Below are 18,962 nucleotides of genomic sequence, written 5' to 3'. Positions count from 1 at the left end.
TTAAGAAACTCGAATTTCATTTGAAGTATCTTAATTTGTGTTCCAAAGATGAACGAATGACTTACAGGTTTGGGACGACATGAGGGTGAGTACTTAATGGCAGAAACTGAATTGTTTTTGGGTGAACTAACCCTTTAAGTAGCCCACAGGTGGTATAATAAACTATAATATAATAAATGGCTTAAAGTTCAGAACAATGATGAACAGCAGAAGTGTAAAAGACATAGTCATAACCCTTATCATAAAAACTGATCTGAAGCAACTCAGAATGAAAGAAATACCTTGTGTTCTTACTCCAAAAGGAGGTGGGTAACTGCTGATTTTTGATAGCCTCTTAAAATTCGGATCAAGGAACATGGGAGCTGGTTTTGAAAACCTAAAAGAATAAATAAAAGACAAAGAGAGAGAAAACAAGTTAAAACAAGCACAAGTCTCACACTAATCACTGCACAGCCCACATGAGAAAAGGGGTGCGATACCTTGATAACCGGTGGAATATTTGATAGGATTATGTGGTTCGCATTACCCATAATCCACTGGCTACCAGTGTGTTTATCAGTTCGTAAGAGATGAGCCCTGGAATGTCCAGCCTAAACCTGACCTTTTCTCAAAACAAGCAGAGAGACTTATAAGGAGCTGAGCTCGCCAAGATACTCATCATCTACAGACGTTAGACTACAGTCAAGCTACACATCTGAGAAAGTAGTTAACTACACAATATACAAGAAGTTATTTAAGGGGCGCTATCATTTAAAAGCACACTTTGTAACTTTTCTTGTTCAAAATTTACAAAATTATATAATGAGCGAGTACATCATAAATCCATCTTCCAAACAGTGTTTTTGTCTTAACCTGGATCACTATGGTATGCCTATAATGAGTGTTTATATTCTGACTATTTTAGGCGGGATGACAACCGCTGCAGAGGAGCCCAGTACCTGCGTGACTTATCACATTCATAAACAGAGAGATGTTTTTCATTTGCAAGGCACTTGCAGTTTTGTTTATTAACCGCTAGAGCGCCAAAAGTTACATAGTGTACCTTTAAATATACAACTATGTAATGGCATCATTTATTTTTTACAATTGGAACAGTATTTTTTGGCTCAAAAACTACAGATGCACTGAAATTGTGAACAGAAACCATTACTTCCAATAACATCCAACCAACATCTAATAACATTATTTTTGAAATGGATATAAAGCAGCATGCATTTGAAATGATCTACATTTAATTATATTTAATGCAAATGTAAATGAGTTTAAAAGAAAAGAAACTTGACTCACAGTGATTGATGAGTTGTTTTTTTGAACAGTTTCATTTGCATGAGGGCTGTAACCACCATAGACATTGAGGAGGACAAGTCCCCCCCAAAAATTAGAAATGGGCAAATTGTCCCCCCCAATATTTTATATTCTTGATGCTGCTGTGCTGTCCATTACACACCGCTCTGTTTGTTATTAGGATGACAAAAAGTGTTAAAAGTAACATTTTTAGGCTGGTTTGCCTCAGCAGTCTAACAAAGCTTGTCAATGTCAAAATGACTGAGATGGCCAATCAAATCAATGAAGGCAGGCTTTACTGTTCACAGAAGTCGAGTGCAAATCACAACGCTTTAGTTTTAGCAGTGAAAGAATGAGTGGCAAGATGCAAGTAACTAAACATTTAATATTTCATCAGCACTGGTAAGATCATTTAGTCTCATTACTTTTAAAGGTGCCCTAGAATTAAAAATTGAATTTATCTTGACATAGTTGAATAACAAGAGTTCAGTACATGGAAATGACATACAGTGAGTCTCAAACACCATTGTTTCCTCCTTCTTATATAAATCTCATTTGTTTAAAAGACCTCCGACGCACATAACACCGACTGTTACGTAACAGTCGGGGTGTACGCCCCCAATATTTGCATATGCCAGCTCATGTTCAAGCATTAGACAAGGGCAGAACGTCTGGATGTGCACAGCTGAATCATCAGACTAGGTAAGCAAGCAAGGACAACAGCGAAAAATGGCAGATGGAGCAATAATAACTGACATGATCCATGATATCATGATATTTTTAGTGATATTTGTAAATTGTCTTTCTAAATGTTTCGTTAGCATGTTGCTAATGTACTGTTAAATGTGGTTAAAGTTACCATCGTTTATTACTGTATCCACGGAGACAAGACTGTCGTTATTTTCATTTTTTAAACACTTGCAGTCTGTATAATTCATAAACACAACTTCATTCTTTATAAATCTCTCCAACAGCGTGTAACGTTAGCTTTAGCCAAGGAGCACCATCAAACTCATTCAGAATCAAATGTAAACATCCAAATAAATACAATACTTACATGATTAGACATGCTGCATGATGAACACTTTGTAAAGATCCATTTTGAGGGTTATATTAGCAGTGTAAACTTTGTTTATGCTGATAAAGGCAAGCACGAGCTCCGTGGGCAGGGAGCGTGAGCATTTAAAGGGGCCGCAGCCTGAATCGGCTCATATTTAATGATGCCCCAAAAATCTATGGGGTATTTTGATCTGAAACTTCACAGACACATTCAGGGGACACCTTAGACTTATATTACATCTTTTAAAAAGACGTTCTACGGCACCTTTAATAAAGATGATTGTTTTTTGAGCATCTTTGATGGCGAACTATCAGTTTAATTTGTGGCAGTTTATGCGTTGCCTTGATGATGAGATACTCAGCTATTCATCTGCGGAGATGCATGTTGCAGTAGCGCTGTCATATCTGGGTATGACATGATATAAAACATGCTCTCACATGTTTATTTTTTACTATTTTGGAGGGAGTCAAATTTACATATGTGGTTTCAACAACCAGATGCATTTAGAGCCTGTTTACACCTGGTCACTTCATGCATTTTCTGACATGAACTATAAATTTGCAGATAGCGTGGGTACTGAAGATCAGATTTATATTGTTTTGCGGAGACACATTTATGTGGCCAAGTGTAAATGGAACCATTTTAACAAATCAAACAGCTATCCGATCAGTAAAAACACACAAAGTCACCAGGTGTAAAGAGGCCCTATAATTAATGTGATCTTCCAAAGCTAGATAGGCTACTTAAGCAATATTACAGTTCCCTAATATATACAAAATATAAGAAAAGAATATATAAGGAATAAGAAAAAAAGCATCTTGAGACCAACAGATTATAACAGGTCTTGAGCAATTCTTTACAAAAAGAAATGGCTTTATTGTTCTGTGCTATGTAGCACAAACACCTAACATGTTATACAAATGATCATTTATACTGCTATATCTCACTTTCCAGCCACAAAAACCACCTGGCAAAGCTGTATTTCATGGAGAAACGCCCAGATTTCTGTTTTATCGTCCACCCAACATGCACCTGATACAACTATCCACAACTCAAACTACGCTGAACATTTCACTGGCTGACAAAACAACACCTGAACACTTCCGTCATGTTGTTCACAGCTGCTTGACCCCTGGTGTAATGTACTAATGACACAGGTGGTCTGCTGTATTCAAGTTCCCATGACCACAATACTCTGCGCTTCTTCACATCCCAGCAGTTTAAGTGAAGGTGACACACACTCCCGCTGTTTCTCACCGGCTAAAACTTCCAAACACGTACGCTTGTAAGAAAAGTTTATGAACCCTTCATAAGTATCAGGTCTAGCACACTCCTAAACTATCCATGTTATAACACCAATTTTTAAAGGGCCATATTTTCACATATTTTGAGAATGAAGGTTTCAGCAGGTGTTTCAATTAATTTAGAAGTAGTTTTGACCTGCTCACTACATAAAACAAAGCAGACAGAAAGTGTTCCTTCAGGGCTTTACTTTTTTTCCCCAAGTTGAAAACTTCAGGAGCACTAAAAAACTTTAGGAGTGCAATAAAAAAAATTATCAAATAATGTGTTTGTTTTTAAAGGGTTAGTTCACTAAAAAATGAAAATTCTGTCATTCTGTCAATTACTCACCCTCATGTCGTTCCAAACCCGTAAGACCTTCGTTTATCTTCAGAACACAAATTAAGATATTTTTGATGAAATCCGAGAGCTCTCTGACCCCTCCATAGACAGCAATTTAATTACCACATTTAATGCCCAGAAAGGTAGTGAAGACATTCTTAAAATAGTCCATGTGACAACAGTGGTTCCACCTTAATTTTATGAAGCAAAGAGAATACTTTTTGTGCAAAATTCAAAGAAATTGTTGAATAAAGTCATTATTTTTGTTTATTTTTTGGGTCAGAGAGCCCTCAGATTTCATCAAAAATATCTTAATTTGTGTTTTGAAGATGAACAAAGGTCTTACGGGTTTGGAATGACATGAGGATGAGAACTTAATGACAGAATTTTCATTTTTGGGTGAACTTGTATCCCTTTATTAAACGGTTAGGAGAAATTTACTAACAAAATATTTCTATACACATTTTTTAACAGGTATATATAAACTTTAATAAACAGATTATTGTGCCAATACTAGTAAAATCTACATGTTGAATAATGCGTGTTAAATAATGTTCAGCAGTCTTTCCCTCCTGTGACGGGGCAGGAAAAAAATACGAAAAATTTGCAGGACTTTTATTTAGAAACAAGCTCAGACTCTTATTTAGAAATGTCTATGCTTTACTATTCTACTATATTATGCTGCTCATTCCAAAAGATGATGGAGATGAAATATGCACTCTTACAACCATCTACAACATATTACAATATAAACACCATAAAGTAAACATCATAATTCATCAACATTAAATCATAAGCAATCATTTGGTATAAATGTACAGTATTCCTTGATTGCGAGCATGTAGAACATGCAACAAGTGCTGTGTTTCTATTCTGAAACATGCAGCATTCATATTCAATTAATGAAATCATACTTTTGAAGTCTAATAATCACATTAAGGCATATCGCGATCCCCTTTTTTGGGTATCCACCTTAGAGATAATACCCATATTTATAATGAAACAATCATATTTAAAAATATAATATTAATCATATCATACAATAAAATATCATTTAGGCCTATTGTTACTACTGTAACAATAGGCCTTCAATGCTTTCAGAATCTTTACCTTTTAAAATAATTTTATTTCTGTATTTTTTAAATATATTTTTATATTAACATTTTAAATACAGTTTTATTTATCAAAATAAACAGAAAATATTACAAACTTTGCTTACCCCGTGTGGGTCGTAAAACTCCCCCTCGCCACCTCATACATTTATTAGATTTTTGAACAAAATGAACCGCTTTTATGATTTATTTTCTCACAAAATCTGCTGCTCCATTAATTTTCAGTACAAACATATATATTTTTTTCTCTAGTCGTACACTGAGAGTAGTGAAAAGCACATTTTTTTTAAGGTCTGCATTTAGCTCCATTGTACCCTACTATTAAATATGATAAAATCTTTTTGGGCCAGATTTACTAACAGCTTGCGCCAGCACGCTACACTCTTTTGGTGTTAAAAAACTACTGTCGGGGGTTTACTAAAGACACGCAGTGCAAAATTAGCGCTGAAAAGTCGTGGACTGAGTTGTTTTTGCCACTGACCTTATTGCATATATGCATTTGTAGGAGTTTCCCTTTCAGACACAAAATTTATGGGAGGACAGTATTTAAATGAATCACACAACGCGATTTACTAACGTTTGCGCTAGTCAATTTACTAGTATTTGCACCATTATTTAACGGCCAAAAAAAGCACGTCATTTTGCGACATGGCTTCAATTGTTGCTGCTAGGAGGAGACACCACAGAGAAAAGAGAGCACGCGGTAGAAGGGAGAAAATATTATCCACTCGTATTAATACATATATAACTTTTTCGCACAAAATATATGCACTGTATTAGCCTATATATTCATTATATTTTACTTAAACTTTTAGTGATGTCTTTATTATTTAATATATGTTTATATTAAACTGTCATGTAAATGATAGCCACTGTGCAGAAACGATTATATTTCAACAACAAATTGGAGTAAAAACATTTAGAAGTTAATGCAAACACTGCCTTATGTGCAGCTCGCATGTTTGCATACAATCTGTTATTTGAGTGTTGATTATTTTATCTAAAAATAAAAAGCAATTGAATTTAGGCTAATAGTTTAGGCTCAGTTGTTAATCTTTAATATTATATTAACAATGTTCAAGTAATGGCTCCATACATAGTTTATAGCATTAGCAAAGATATTTTTTTATCCTCAAGAAACTTTTAGTTATAATTTTATTTAATATATTTAAAGACAAAAACACAATTTGTTCAGTAAACTACTGTTTAATTAAAAAAAAAAAGCAATTTAATGTTTAGTTTTCTCCCCACCTGCTGTACCAAAAACCGTACCGAACCGTGACTTTAAAACCAAGGTACATACCAAACCGTGCGTTTTGTGTACCGTTACACCCCTAATATATACATATATATATATATATATATATATATATATATATATATATATATATATATATATATATATATATATATATATATATATATATATATATATATATATATATATATATATATATATAATGTATGTGTGTACACACATACACACACACACGTGTTTGTCAGATTACATGTAACAGGTTGCACCTGTGTCGACCCAAACCTGATGAGCATCAGCTCTGCTCATTTGCGACCAAATGCTAAGTTGCACTACTCTTGGTAGATTGCATTGGTCATTATTTAAATGATATGACTGAGTCTGTGTTCATTAATTTGCGCGTCAGCAGTAGATCACAAAACTTGATCTACTAAATTGCACTCAGATCTGCCAAGCTAACAAAGTCTGCAATCAAAAGTCACAGATCTCAATATGAACTCAAGCATTTCTCATGAAATTTTCACAAGAACTGATCTGAGGTGAATTTTTGCTTTTTGTCAGATGCTAATTACATGGCCAACTAGACATTTAGTGTCTCAACAAACACTGAAGATGGTCACGGTCTATTTAGTATTCCCATCTGACTCCAATTACACCAGAAAGGTTCAGCATCAAGGATTTAGAGTCATCTGATACAGCCCTGAGCCCCATTTTTCACAACTCTGCTCTATTTAACAGATAAAAAGCAAATTTTCACATGGATGCTGGGTAATTTCTGAAGCCATTACAGTAAACTGATGTTTTATAATGGATACAAAAAAAAAGAAAAAAAAGAAATTTCAGCCTTTCCTAGTTTATATATAAAAATGTTCCATTGAAAGGAAATGTTCCATTGATAGTATTATTTATTAACAATAATATTTATTTGGTAGCACTTCATAACAAGGTTCCATTTATTAACATTACATAAATTAACAATAGGGCCAATGGATAGATGCCAGTTTTGAAAAGAAAACTAAAACCATTTTTAATATTGACGTTTATTGTTAAGTTCAGCTAAATTTGTAATTTAGACTTACATGATGCCCTGTACAGCATGTCATCTTTCATTTTAATATTTAACATTATCTAAGCGATGCAACTGTCATGAGATTGCAAGCAGCACGAGGCTCAAGTTACTGCCAGAGGAATAATTGGACTGATTCAATTTATTTTTAATATAATTTTGCTTATTTTTGTATTTATTATGATTAACCACCCATTTTTGTCTAAAGTACAGAATAATGCTATTCAATCATTGCACTCGAACACGGAGGATATGACTCGTTGAGGATGATCAAACCAGTTATTTCTGAATAATCATCTGGGAATATTCCTTTATTTAAACAACTTCAATTTGATCTAATTATTGATGATTCGCTCATAAAGTAAATGCATGAAAAAAGCAAACATTAATGTTTAATACAATAAGTTTCCCCAAAACCTTTAACTGAATCCCTCCAAAACAGACTTCAGTCGTAATTAATCTTTTAAGATTTGTCCAATTAAAGCTCTTTAATGTGATCTGTTGTTTGTATTGTATTCTTGCAGTTCTGCGATAAAATATGGTGACAGACTCCCAGACAAGTATTGCGCATACACAGTAAAATCCCCAGTGTTAAATTAACACCCAAAGTGTACATATGAGACCATCTTACTGGGTGTTAAAAATTAACACTGAAGCAGTGTTAAAGTTAATGAGATAATTGATTGATGATTGAGTGGTGATTGACAATTAGTGGTGACACCTGATGTTAATAAGCAGAATCATTGAAGGAAAGAGAGAAAAAAGGTGTTATTTAATGTTTTATGGAATGTTTCATTTCAAGTCACCATGAAAGAGGTCAGCGTTTGCTTTAGTTGGGCTCTTGACTCTTTACGTTTTATTAATAATTTTTCTCTGGCTGCTTCAACTTTGGGTTTGTAAAGCACATTTGTTATGGTCAGAGAAAATATAATCCAGTCACAATATAATTTGATGATATAGTCATCATGCGATCATGGCCTGATGTAGTTTAGAGTCTAAATCTCTGACTGTGTACACATTACAGTATGGCTTGCGTGCTCCCCTTTAAATCACAAAATGTGTGTCGGAATATCATGACACCATTTTTCTTTGTTTCACAATACTCAATTAAAGGTGGTAAAGAGGATGTTTTGTTTTATACGTTTTTGCAATATTACTTGAAACTGTCTTTACTAAGTGATAAAAGACTATTTATTAGGTGCACTGAAAGGAATATTATTAATATACATCATCTGTGCACGAGGTAGGGCCTTAAAAACATCATCCAATCGTTTACGCGATCATCGCGTAAACGATTGGCCCTCTGGCTTGTCAATCACTGCCATTGTGAGAGACGTGCGCGGATTGGCCCTCTGGCTTGTCAATCACTGCCACGACGTTCCTTGTGAGAGACGCGCGGCTGCGTGCTCTAGTAACGTTCCACACTACATGCGCCGCATGCAATGTTTTTGTCAGGAGACAGGAGTAACAACTGCAGATTATGAGGTGAGTCCGACATAATGAATCCACTAAGTGTGTGCGCGGCTTAACGATTGTAAGGCCGATTATGAATGTAAATTGATACTTATGACTGATCGCGCTCAAACGCGTCCAGTCAGAGCCAGTTGCGTTCAGTCTGCGATTACAGTCGGTGTTCAAATTCCATGTGAAAGTACATAAATCTGCTTCAGGAGCAGGAAACTATCGCTGTATGTTGAGCACAGTCAGAATGTTTTAGCTAGTCGTAAAATGTGTATCATTTCAAACGCTCATTTCAAAAACTCAGTCGACGAAAACATCCTCTATACCACCTTTAATGATTGTAAAGTGAAGTTGATGTCTTTAGAAGAAGTATCTGTGCTGAATTTTACAAAAATAAATCACAACAAGCCAGTGCTATGGGCACAGCCATTGATTCAGGCTGCATGAATGTTTTTACACACTACTATTTGAAGCTTCCACTTTTCAAATGCAGAAGTGTGATAAAGGCCTATTATTGTTAATCTCAGCATTTACTAATATATTATTAAAATAAAAAGTTGTATCTGGTAATACTTCATTTTATTTAATGACCTGAGCTAACATGAACTAACAATACAGTTGCATTTTTATGAACTAACATTAAGAAATATTAAAAATACCAACAAACATATTGCTCGTTGGTTAATGTTAGTTAATGCATTAACTATAATGCTAAATAATGGGATCTCATTGTAAATTGTTTTCTTACATATATGACAATTAAGCATTACAATAACTGTAAATAAGAAAAAGAATACAACTGTGTAAAAATGACAGTATTAAATGAGAATTACAAAAAAAACCTTGACATTTTTTGTAAAATGTCCAGACACATGTTCCTTGAAAAATATGCCAAAAATGGTCAAAAAATGATTCTAAAAAAAAAAATTTTTTGATCGTGTTTTCATGACCTGAACCAGAAAACAAATTAGATCAATTCAGACTCTAACTGCAGAATCAACAGAAGACTCAAATGCGTAGATGCAGCCCATAGTGATGAAACCTGAAAGGATTCTGATGATCCATAAACTGTGGTTTATATTAATCTCAGAGGTTCTTGCGGCTAAACAAAACCTTTGCGTGTCATTCGTGTGAATCAGAAGCGCAGCTCTCTCACGCACTGGGAGCCCAGAAGAGCACAACAAACCCAAAAAAAGATCTGCATCCTTTCTGATGCTAGTGATGCGCTCTCTGGACGCATTTTTGAAACATGCCTTAAATCAACACTCAAAGGATAAAGAGCATTCACTGTGGGGAATCTTGTCAGATGCTAAATTATTTAAAAGGGAAAAGAAATATTTCTTTTTATGCCACTCTGAGCTTCTCCCAAGAGCTTTTCATGGCAAAACATCCTCACTGTGTAATGGGTGTAAGACAAACTTCACAACACACGTGCATTAATGCACGATTCTTAGAAAAAGAAAGGACAAGTCTTAAGCAGTCATCAAAACTGTGATAAAAGTCTTTGTTCTCACTCCTAAAAAAATGCAAACCTGCAAGGCTGGTTAAAACCAGTTAAAACTAATGCATTGCTAGTTACCAGTATAAGGCTTGTTTTTTTTATCCTCTTTCAAGATGATTTCATCAGGTCAAGCTGGTTTATCTGCAACAATAACCAGCACTGCTGGTGCAAAACCGTACAATTTCTCTGAAAGGTCAACATGAACTCAAAATGGACTCTTTTTACTTTCATGTACCAGATTTTAATGTCAAAGTTATTCATCTGAATCTTAATTATTTTGTAAATAGCAGAATAATGAGGTGCTTGTCTGCATGTGTATTTATAAATTTGATATTGTGAACTTCATGTATTTCACAATGTATGGTGAGATCAGCTTACTTTGGATAGATTAATGTCATCTTGGCCTCTGTATAACCCGGTTTACACTCTCCTTTACTGAGGTTACCATATTTATACTGCAGCTCCAGGGGCCTGTGAACCAATGACAGAAGAACAACATGAATACAAAAGACATGATGAGAGGATTAAACAGCAAATCCTTGAACCTTTAGGGTCAGGCATATGGTGGCCCTCAAAATATTTGGACCCCTCAGTCACCCTTAAAATGTGTGAGTATCATTGCATAACAAAATGTCATAGGAAGTGGCAACTGTAAAGAAATGTTGCACAAGACCAACTGGTCTTGTAGTGGATGTACAGTGCACAGCATAAATGAGTACACCCCCTCTGAACAAACACAAAAGATGTATTTTCTTTATGATCACTAATACATTCATGGAAAGATGTCAAAACTAAAATGTATTAAACATACACATGATAAAAACTGAGAAATGTGTCATTAATAGCCATAAAATAAGTAAATTAACTAATTTTGTTTCAATTAAGGACTGCAGAAATGAGTACACCCTAGATTTAATTCAACAAATGTATAATATTCTAGTACTACTTAGTATGCTATGCCCTCCATAATTTTGAATATACTGCTCTGACCCTTCTTGGCACGGAGTCTGTCCTGCAGTGTTAATTTTGGCAGCCATATTTGAATCAGTCTTAGTCTTTATCTTCAGACGAAAATGCTCTTTAGTCTTAGTCACATTTTAGTCATTTTTGCCTTTCCTATTTTAGTCTAGATTTAGTCAACGAAAAGTTATCACATTTTTGTCAAGTTTTAGTGATTACTTTTAGTCAAACTACAGTTAACAACATTAATTTTAATTAATTTTATATGTAGCCTTTAGACAAAATTGTCATTATAATTTTTCTCTTTAGACCAATTCATTTAAGCTTATGAAACATTTGAATCAAGGTAACAGGCTGTTATTGACATTGCACTCTTAGCAGTAGCACTTGTGCAATTCTACATATCCCTTTTCATTGGTTCTCAAACTTTCTAGAGGTTCATACCCCCTGAGAGATTTAACATCCTTCTGCGTACCCTCTCTTTTCCACTTAGACTGCAGTTACACCTTTTCCATTAAGGGACAATATTTGCCTTCTTAAATTAATTTTTCCAGTGCTTTTTTTCACCTTTATAAATCTCTTTATAAAATAAATAATGCTTTAAAAAAATTAATAAATACAATGATTATAAAAACGAAGAGATACTTTTAAATATTACATTAAAACCGCAAGTAGGTGGCAGTAAGTCACTATTTGTATGAGTGAATCATCAAATCATTCATTCTTTCACTATCAAAGCAAGCGGCTGTATTTATGAATGGGTCATTGAATCATTGACGATTCGTTCAAAGCCGCTGATTCGTTCACGAAACTGCAGTTCTGCTGTGGTTTTCGTTGAAAAATAGAGCAAAAATACTGACAATAGCATACTGTTTAAAATGTACATCACTTATTTTACCCTTTTGTTTGTTGAACTGTTGTATAAAATCAATGTCACATTTGAAATTGTGTGGATATTCGGGAAACGTTGCATTCTTGCTGGTATAATATGATCAACATTAAAAACAATAACTCACAGAAGGGTATGTTTTTGAATCAAAGAGAGTTTTAATCTTAAATCTCTATACAGTGCTAAATCCACACTTTTAAAAAGGTATATTGTCGAGAACAGCACTAATGTAGTACGATTTGCTGCTGTGGATGCAGTTTTGAACGCGAAAGATGAGGTAATTTGACTGAATGTTGTGTATTTATGGCATTTTACCTGCTAGAAATACATGCCCAGTCCTAATGTTATTTTAAGGTAGAGCAGAATAAAATGAACGGCAAAACTCAGAATTTTGTTTGCGTATGTCAGTTTGAGAGCCACTGCTGGATATCAGCCTACAATTTGGTCGCAGATTTAGTCAGCAAACGAGCAGCGCAATATAGACCGACTGAATGACACTTTAATTTAAGTAGAAAATCTCAAATGAAGATCACTGAGATCCAGCTTACTTGTCTGTGTTTCCAAATCATCCCCTTCCTCAGTTTAGAGAGAGCATGTGTGCGTGGTTGCCAGATTGCAAAGATTAAATAAAATGTGTTCTTTTAACAGAAAAGCTATGATTAGGGGTTTACATTCTGGAAATATGGCAACCGTAAGCATGACCGCTCGTAAAAACAATCTGTAATGTTTTGTCTCCTTTATTTAACAAAAATTAAATGTGATTTCAAAAGAGTAATTTTGGTAAAGTTTAGTCTTTTAGCCACATTTTAGTCTTGTCTTTTTTCGTTAATGATATTGCATGTGTTGATTTATTCACAGTTATCATTTAAAGACACTGTTGTCGTCTCTCGTCGTCTAGTCTTAGTCATGGAAAAAAAGGTCATCAACATTTTTTTGTCATAGTTTTCGTTAACGAAATTAATACTGCTGTCCTGTTTAACTCCTGGATGATGAGCTTATTAAATGTCCTGATTTTTAATGGGGAGTGTTGCTCAACTCGTCTCTACAGAATCCCCCACAGGTGCTCAAGAGTGTTAAGATTGAGTGCAATACATGTTCACAGAAGGTTTTTCACCTTGGGAGAATGCATATCCTCATTGTCATGTTGGAAAAAATGCCCAACAATGCAGGGAATGAGGAAAGGGTAACATCTTCTGTTTCAAGTTTGTGTATTAAATTACACAGTGGTGTGGGAATTCATGACAGCATTGATAAAGCACAACTCCCTCACACCTTCAGCACTCATTCATCCCTATATGTAAGAGCTTTACTACCACTGAACTTCATTGTGGGAACCAGGCACTTCTCACTGTACTCATCCTCTAGCAACACCATAACATTTTGGATGCTGTTAGATCCAAAATGTTTGATTTGGTCTCATGAGACCAGAGTATTAATTCCCAGAATCTATATTTTGTAAATATGGGCTTTGGAAATGGCCAAATGACTTTATTGTGCTTTGGCTACAGTTAGATAGTTCCTGTGAGAACAACAACCATGCATGTCATTTCTGCAGGCTGCATCTTACTCCGTGAGATAAACAGTCACTCTTTTCATAGCTTTTGCTGGCTCTGAAGCACTCACTTGGTATTTCTCCTGCTCGTTGTGTAGCAAAAAAAAAAAAAATCCCTCATCACTAAATGAAAGCTTAAAATGAAAGCCTGATTATTTCAGGGGCCTTGTCACAAGTCCATTGTTTTTGAATTTCTGTGTTACTTTTGCTATATTTTCACACTTAAAACAATGATTTGGTAATCCTCTTGTACAACTGTCCTCTTTTGTGCTAAGAAATAAGTCTCTTGACGATTCTCTCTCAAGTGGTTCCATTGTTGTCAGCATTAAGTCTGAGAATGATTCAGTGGGCTATATAACACTTTTAATCGTCAAGAAATTACTACTCTTTAAATGTTTTGGTTCAACATACTTACCTGTTGATCAAACATTGCCTTAAACTTACACCAGAAAATTTTTATTTCATTTTATTTAGTAACTTTTAGGAGGGTGTACTCATTTTTGCTATACAACTTTTTATTACCTTGATAAGAAAATCTTATTTTCCTGAATAATTTTGACATGCTTCTATGGTAATTGATTAAGCAGACTTGCTGGAACATTATATCTCTAGTTCACACAAATGTTTTAGCAGTATTTCATCACGTTCGCAGAGTGTCACAATACTTTTTGTCTTAATTTTCAAAAACATGTTCATTGCTTTGCCACTTTAAAACTAACAAACTTCCTTTTGTGACATGTGCTTGACCTTGTGCTATCTTTCTTCAAAGTAAATGCATGATTTAACTGTCCAAATATTTTTGTGGCCTTCATAATATCCAAAGTGACAGAAGGGTTGTGCTGCCCAACTCAAAAAAGAAAAGGAAAGGAGGTACTACCTTATATTTATATTTTTAAAGAAATTGTTTTTATTCAGCAAGGGTGCATTAAATTAATGAAGTGACATTAAAGACTTTATATTTATCAAAAAATCATTCAAAAAAATCTATCATGGTTTCCACAAAAAAATATGAAGCAGCATGACTGTTTTCAACATTGATAATAATAAGAGATGTTTCAAATCAGCATATTAAAATGATTTCTGAAGGATCATGTGACACTAAAGACTGAAGTAATGATGCTGAAAATTATTGTGTAAAATTATGTAAAAATTTCATTTTACAATATATTCAAACAGAAAACAGTTCATTTAAATTGTAAAAAATATTTCACAATATTTCTGTTTTTACTGTATTTTTGATCAAATAAATGCAGCCCTGGTGAGCAGAAGAATTTTTCAAAAACATTAAAAATCTTAAAATCCCCCGACTTTTGAACCTTTAAAACTCAACTTAAATGATCCTAGTTATCAAAACCAAGTAATTTTGTGAAATATAAAATATGCACACAAAAGATTTTGCTCCAAAGATGTTTGTAAGTTAAATGTCCATAACACTTAATTCCTAATAAATCAGGAAAAGTCATTTAAAATGCTCCAGACCATATATATTTGAAGATAATTAATTTGCCTGGGAATAACTCAACTTCATATTCATTAGATTAACATCCTAAAATGGATCTCTGAGACAAATCTTGCTATATGCTTTGGAGTCTGGAGAGAAGGGAAAGCAGCTGTAAGGGGGATGTACAATGATAAAGGCTGCTCAATGAGATGACAACCTGTTTGATGAGTAGTTTATTTTATATAAGCGCCAGTATAAACCCACTAATTCACAGGCCGGCAAATGGAAACTTTCTAGTAGGTTTACATCAATACTGTGGGTGCTGGACATATAAAGATGACCTGTTGACAGTGCCATTTATAAAGGTGGGCGTTAATGGTAATAAGAGAGGTTGAGCCATGTTTTATTTCGGGTAAACGGACCTCCCATATAGATACAATCAGGACTGTTAAATCAGACAACGCTGGGTGAGAGCCAAGACATCATTCTTTAGAAATGCTTTAGGGCGCCATTAATTATCCTTCCAAAGTAAAGCTCAAATAAACAACAAGCCAAGTTATTAAGAGAGACAAATTGCTGGACAGTACAGGCCAAAGTGAAACCACACATACGTGCATACATTGAAGCTCTGTTACAAAACTTGCCCTACATAGGCTGCCTTCAAAAGGCCAATTCACACCGCACAGACAGACGCCAACAAACACCGACAGACACGTTCGTTGGGATTTGTCGAAACAGTGTGTTAACCCTGACGGAGTTTGTTGCTATTGGTCAGGGTTTTTTTTTTTTCACCTGAATGAACATGTTCAATTGGCGTTTGTCGGGTCTTGGAATGACTAAGCAGTGTCATATGATTTTCCAACAAATGCAAACAAACTCTGACGTAGGCTACTCTAATGTAAACATCCTTTATTGATATGAAAATACCCCTAACCTCATGAAAAATCACACGTAAAATCATATACTATCGCAATTGTGTTTTTATTAGCCTCATGTTTCATGTGTAGAAACAATTCTCTCGGAAGTGAAAACACAAACAGACAGCGCAGGAAGCCACCAATGGTCATCAGATTGCATAAATCAGTGGATAATGAATAGAAATAATGATTCCGTCTAATAAATGTTAAAATAGCTTGTTTAACATATATCAGTATTTCTCCAAGTATGCATTTTCGGACTAAAAGCCCTAACAGGCGATATTCAGTACAGCTGTGTGAACACAAATAAACCACAGCAGACTTGACTGAATATGAATATATCATAAGTCACCAATTGATTATTTTGCACAACTTACAAAAATTAAGAAATTACTGTCACTGCAACTTAATTTTATCATAAACAGCGAACAAATATCAAAGCTGGAGTATTTAATCTTTCTAATGAAACTGTTTGTCAAGATCAACTGCAGTTCTCTGTATAAATTCAAGGCTGGGTATTGGCACAATTTTCAAGATTCGATTTGATTACTATTCACATGCTTTCGATTCAATTTGATTCGATTTCGATTATTTTGGATGTAGTATTTCAGTTGCCTGGAAAATCCAGCCTCACCACTGTACCAGCGGATGAGTCTGGTCGGCCATTGAATCAATTCGATTTCTAGGGCGGAGCAAATCCGAGCAAACAGGAAGCGGAGTAAACCAATCAGAGAAGGGCGGATTTGACGTTAGCAAAGCGACAAGAGTCAACAACGAAAAGTAAATAATTAATGTGTTTTTGGTCATTTAAAACTTAATTTATGACTAGAGTGACGCTGTTTGCGTCACTGAAATAAACGAATCTGATTGCACGGTACGGTTTGGAGTTGACTCGAATCGCGACGGAGGGCGGACTGACCAGACTGATATATCTTGTAGATTAGAAGATATATCAGTCTGGCCTTGCCAGGCAAGTATTTCAGAGACAGTACATGGCAAATTTTCTAGAGGAAAAAATCTCTCACCTAATGCTGTAAACTACACATGGGAGTCAGTTGGTACTACTATAAAAATACTGAAGGTTAAATTAACTTATTTATATACAAACCCTTAAATTACACTCAATGTTTTTATTATAAATAAAGTTTGGAATTACATAATCATATTCCTACTCCAATTCGTTTTTTTTTTTAAATATAAACATTTAAATCGCGCAAACATGCATTAAATATTGAAGAACATTAAAAATTATAATGAATATGTAACGGTGCATAGCTATATTTATCAGAATGTTGCTTTCTAGAGTACACTTTTCTAGCTTACTAATGAGTTTATGGTCACTGAATATGTTTTTCTGAGGTAAATGTGACGTTACGTGACATTGTTTATGAGCGGTTTTATTGACATCTTTCCGAGGTTGAAACACTGATTGAGCTATTACACGAGACATGATACGGATTTCGGTATGTTGAACTGTATATTTTAACATACCTTCAGATGTTTAGTCGTGTTTATTTCGAGCTGTAACTGATATTAAAGCAGAGGAGAGGATGTTCACATGCGCTCCATGCTGCCGCTTCTCTTTAACTGAGGCGCTAAAGCGATCTGTCATGTCACATTAAACAGCGCCAAAACAGGATTTATTTTTTGAATCTCATAATAAGATGGACATCATTTAAAATCTGAGACTATGCTTCATATCAAAAGTAACAAAGCACAAAGATTATTGCGACTTATTGGATGGGAAGCGCTACATACTCTGCTAATCAACTGAAAACAGACTAGACTAATCAATTCTTGGGATTTAAGAATCGATATCGGTTCGTAAAAATGAGAATCGATTAAAATTGAGAAATCAATATTTTTTTTACCCAGCCCTAGTACGCTCCGTCTTTACCATTTAGTTTTGTATGCCCTCTTTCCAGCCGAAAAAAGACATGTAAAGACAATCTGCCTCAAAGTTTGTAGGGCAATGTGAACATGACAGGTATTTTTCATAAAATTCTAAATCCAATGGCCAACTTGATTGTCTGTGTTTGTTGCCGTCTGTCTATGCGGTGTGAATTGGCCTTAAAGGGATAGTTCACCCAAAAATGAAAATTTGATGTTTATCTGCTTACCCCCAGCGCATCCAAGATGTAGGTGACTTTGTTTCTTCAGTAGAACACAAATTATGATTTTTAACTCCAACCGCTGCCGTCTGTCAGTCGTATAATGGCAGTAGATGGGAACTTCATCTATAAGAGTAAATAAAGCTTGCTTAGACAAATCCAAATTAAACCCTGCGGCTTGTGACGACACATTGATGTCCTAAGACACGAAACGATCGGTTTGTGTGAGAAACTGAACAGTATTTATATCATTTTTTACCTCTAATACACCACTATGTCCAACTCCGTTCATGACTCCTTTAGTGATGTCTGATCGCGCTCTGACAGTGGCAGTGATGTCTGACACTCATTGAAGTATATGCGCGAGACATCACTTCCGTTGTCAGAGCGCGATCAGACATCACTAAAGGAGTCATGAACGGAGTTGGACATAGTGGTGTTTTAGAGGTAAAAAATGATATAAATACTGTTCGGTTTCTCACACAAACCGATCGTTTCGTGTCTTAGGACATTAATGTGTCGTCACGAGCCGCAGGGTTTAATTTGGATTTGTCTAAGAAAGCTTTATTTACTCTTATAAATGAAGTTCCCATCTACTGCAATTATTTGACTGACAGACGGCAGCGGTTGGAGTTAAAAATCATCATTTGTGTTCTACTGAAGAAAAAATGTCACCTACATCTTGGATGCGCTGGGGGTAAGCAGATAAACATCAAATTTTCATTTTTGG

At 34.9% G+C, this 18,962-nt stretch overlaps 1 protein-coding gene across 4 annotated transcripts in view; it reads right to left on the bottom strand.

The window, feature by feature from the left end:
- The window catches only part of st3gal3a (ST3 beta-galactoside alpha-2,3-sialyltransferase 3a), a 52,610-nt gene that overhangs the window by 17,240 nt on the left and 16,408 nt on the right, over nucleotides 1-18,962 (bottom strand). For all 4 annotated transcript variants that reach the window (XM_048200197.1, XM_048200198.1, XM_048200200.1 and 1 more), the window contains 2 exons: nucleotides 10,741-10,833; nucleotides 282-376 (listed from right to left, as the gene is read on the bottom strand). In XM_048200197.1, coding sequence (XP_048056154.1) covers nucleotides 282-376; nucleotides 10,741-10,833 — 188 coding nt within the window. The remainder of the gene's footprint in view (nucleotides 1-281; nucleotides 377-10,740; nucleotides 10,834-18,962) is intronic.

Source organism: Megalobrama amblycephala, linkage group LG8 (assembly GCF_018812025.1).
Source record: "Megalobrama amblycephala isolate DHTTF-2021 linkage group LG8, ASM1881202v1, whole genome shotgun sequence".
NCBI lineage: Eukaryota > Metazoa > Chordata > Actinopteri > Cypriniformes > Xenocyprididae > Megalobrama > Megalobrama amblycephala.
This window is presented reverse-complemented; position numbering and strand designations above follow the sequence as displayed.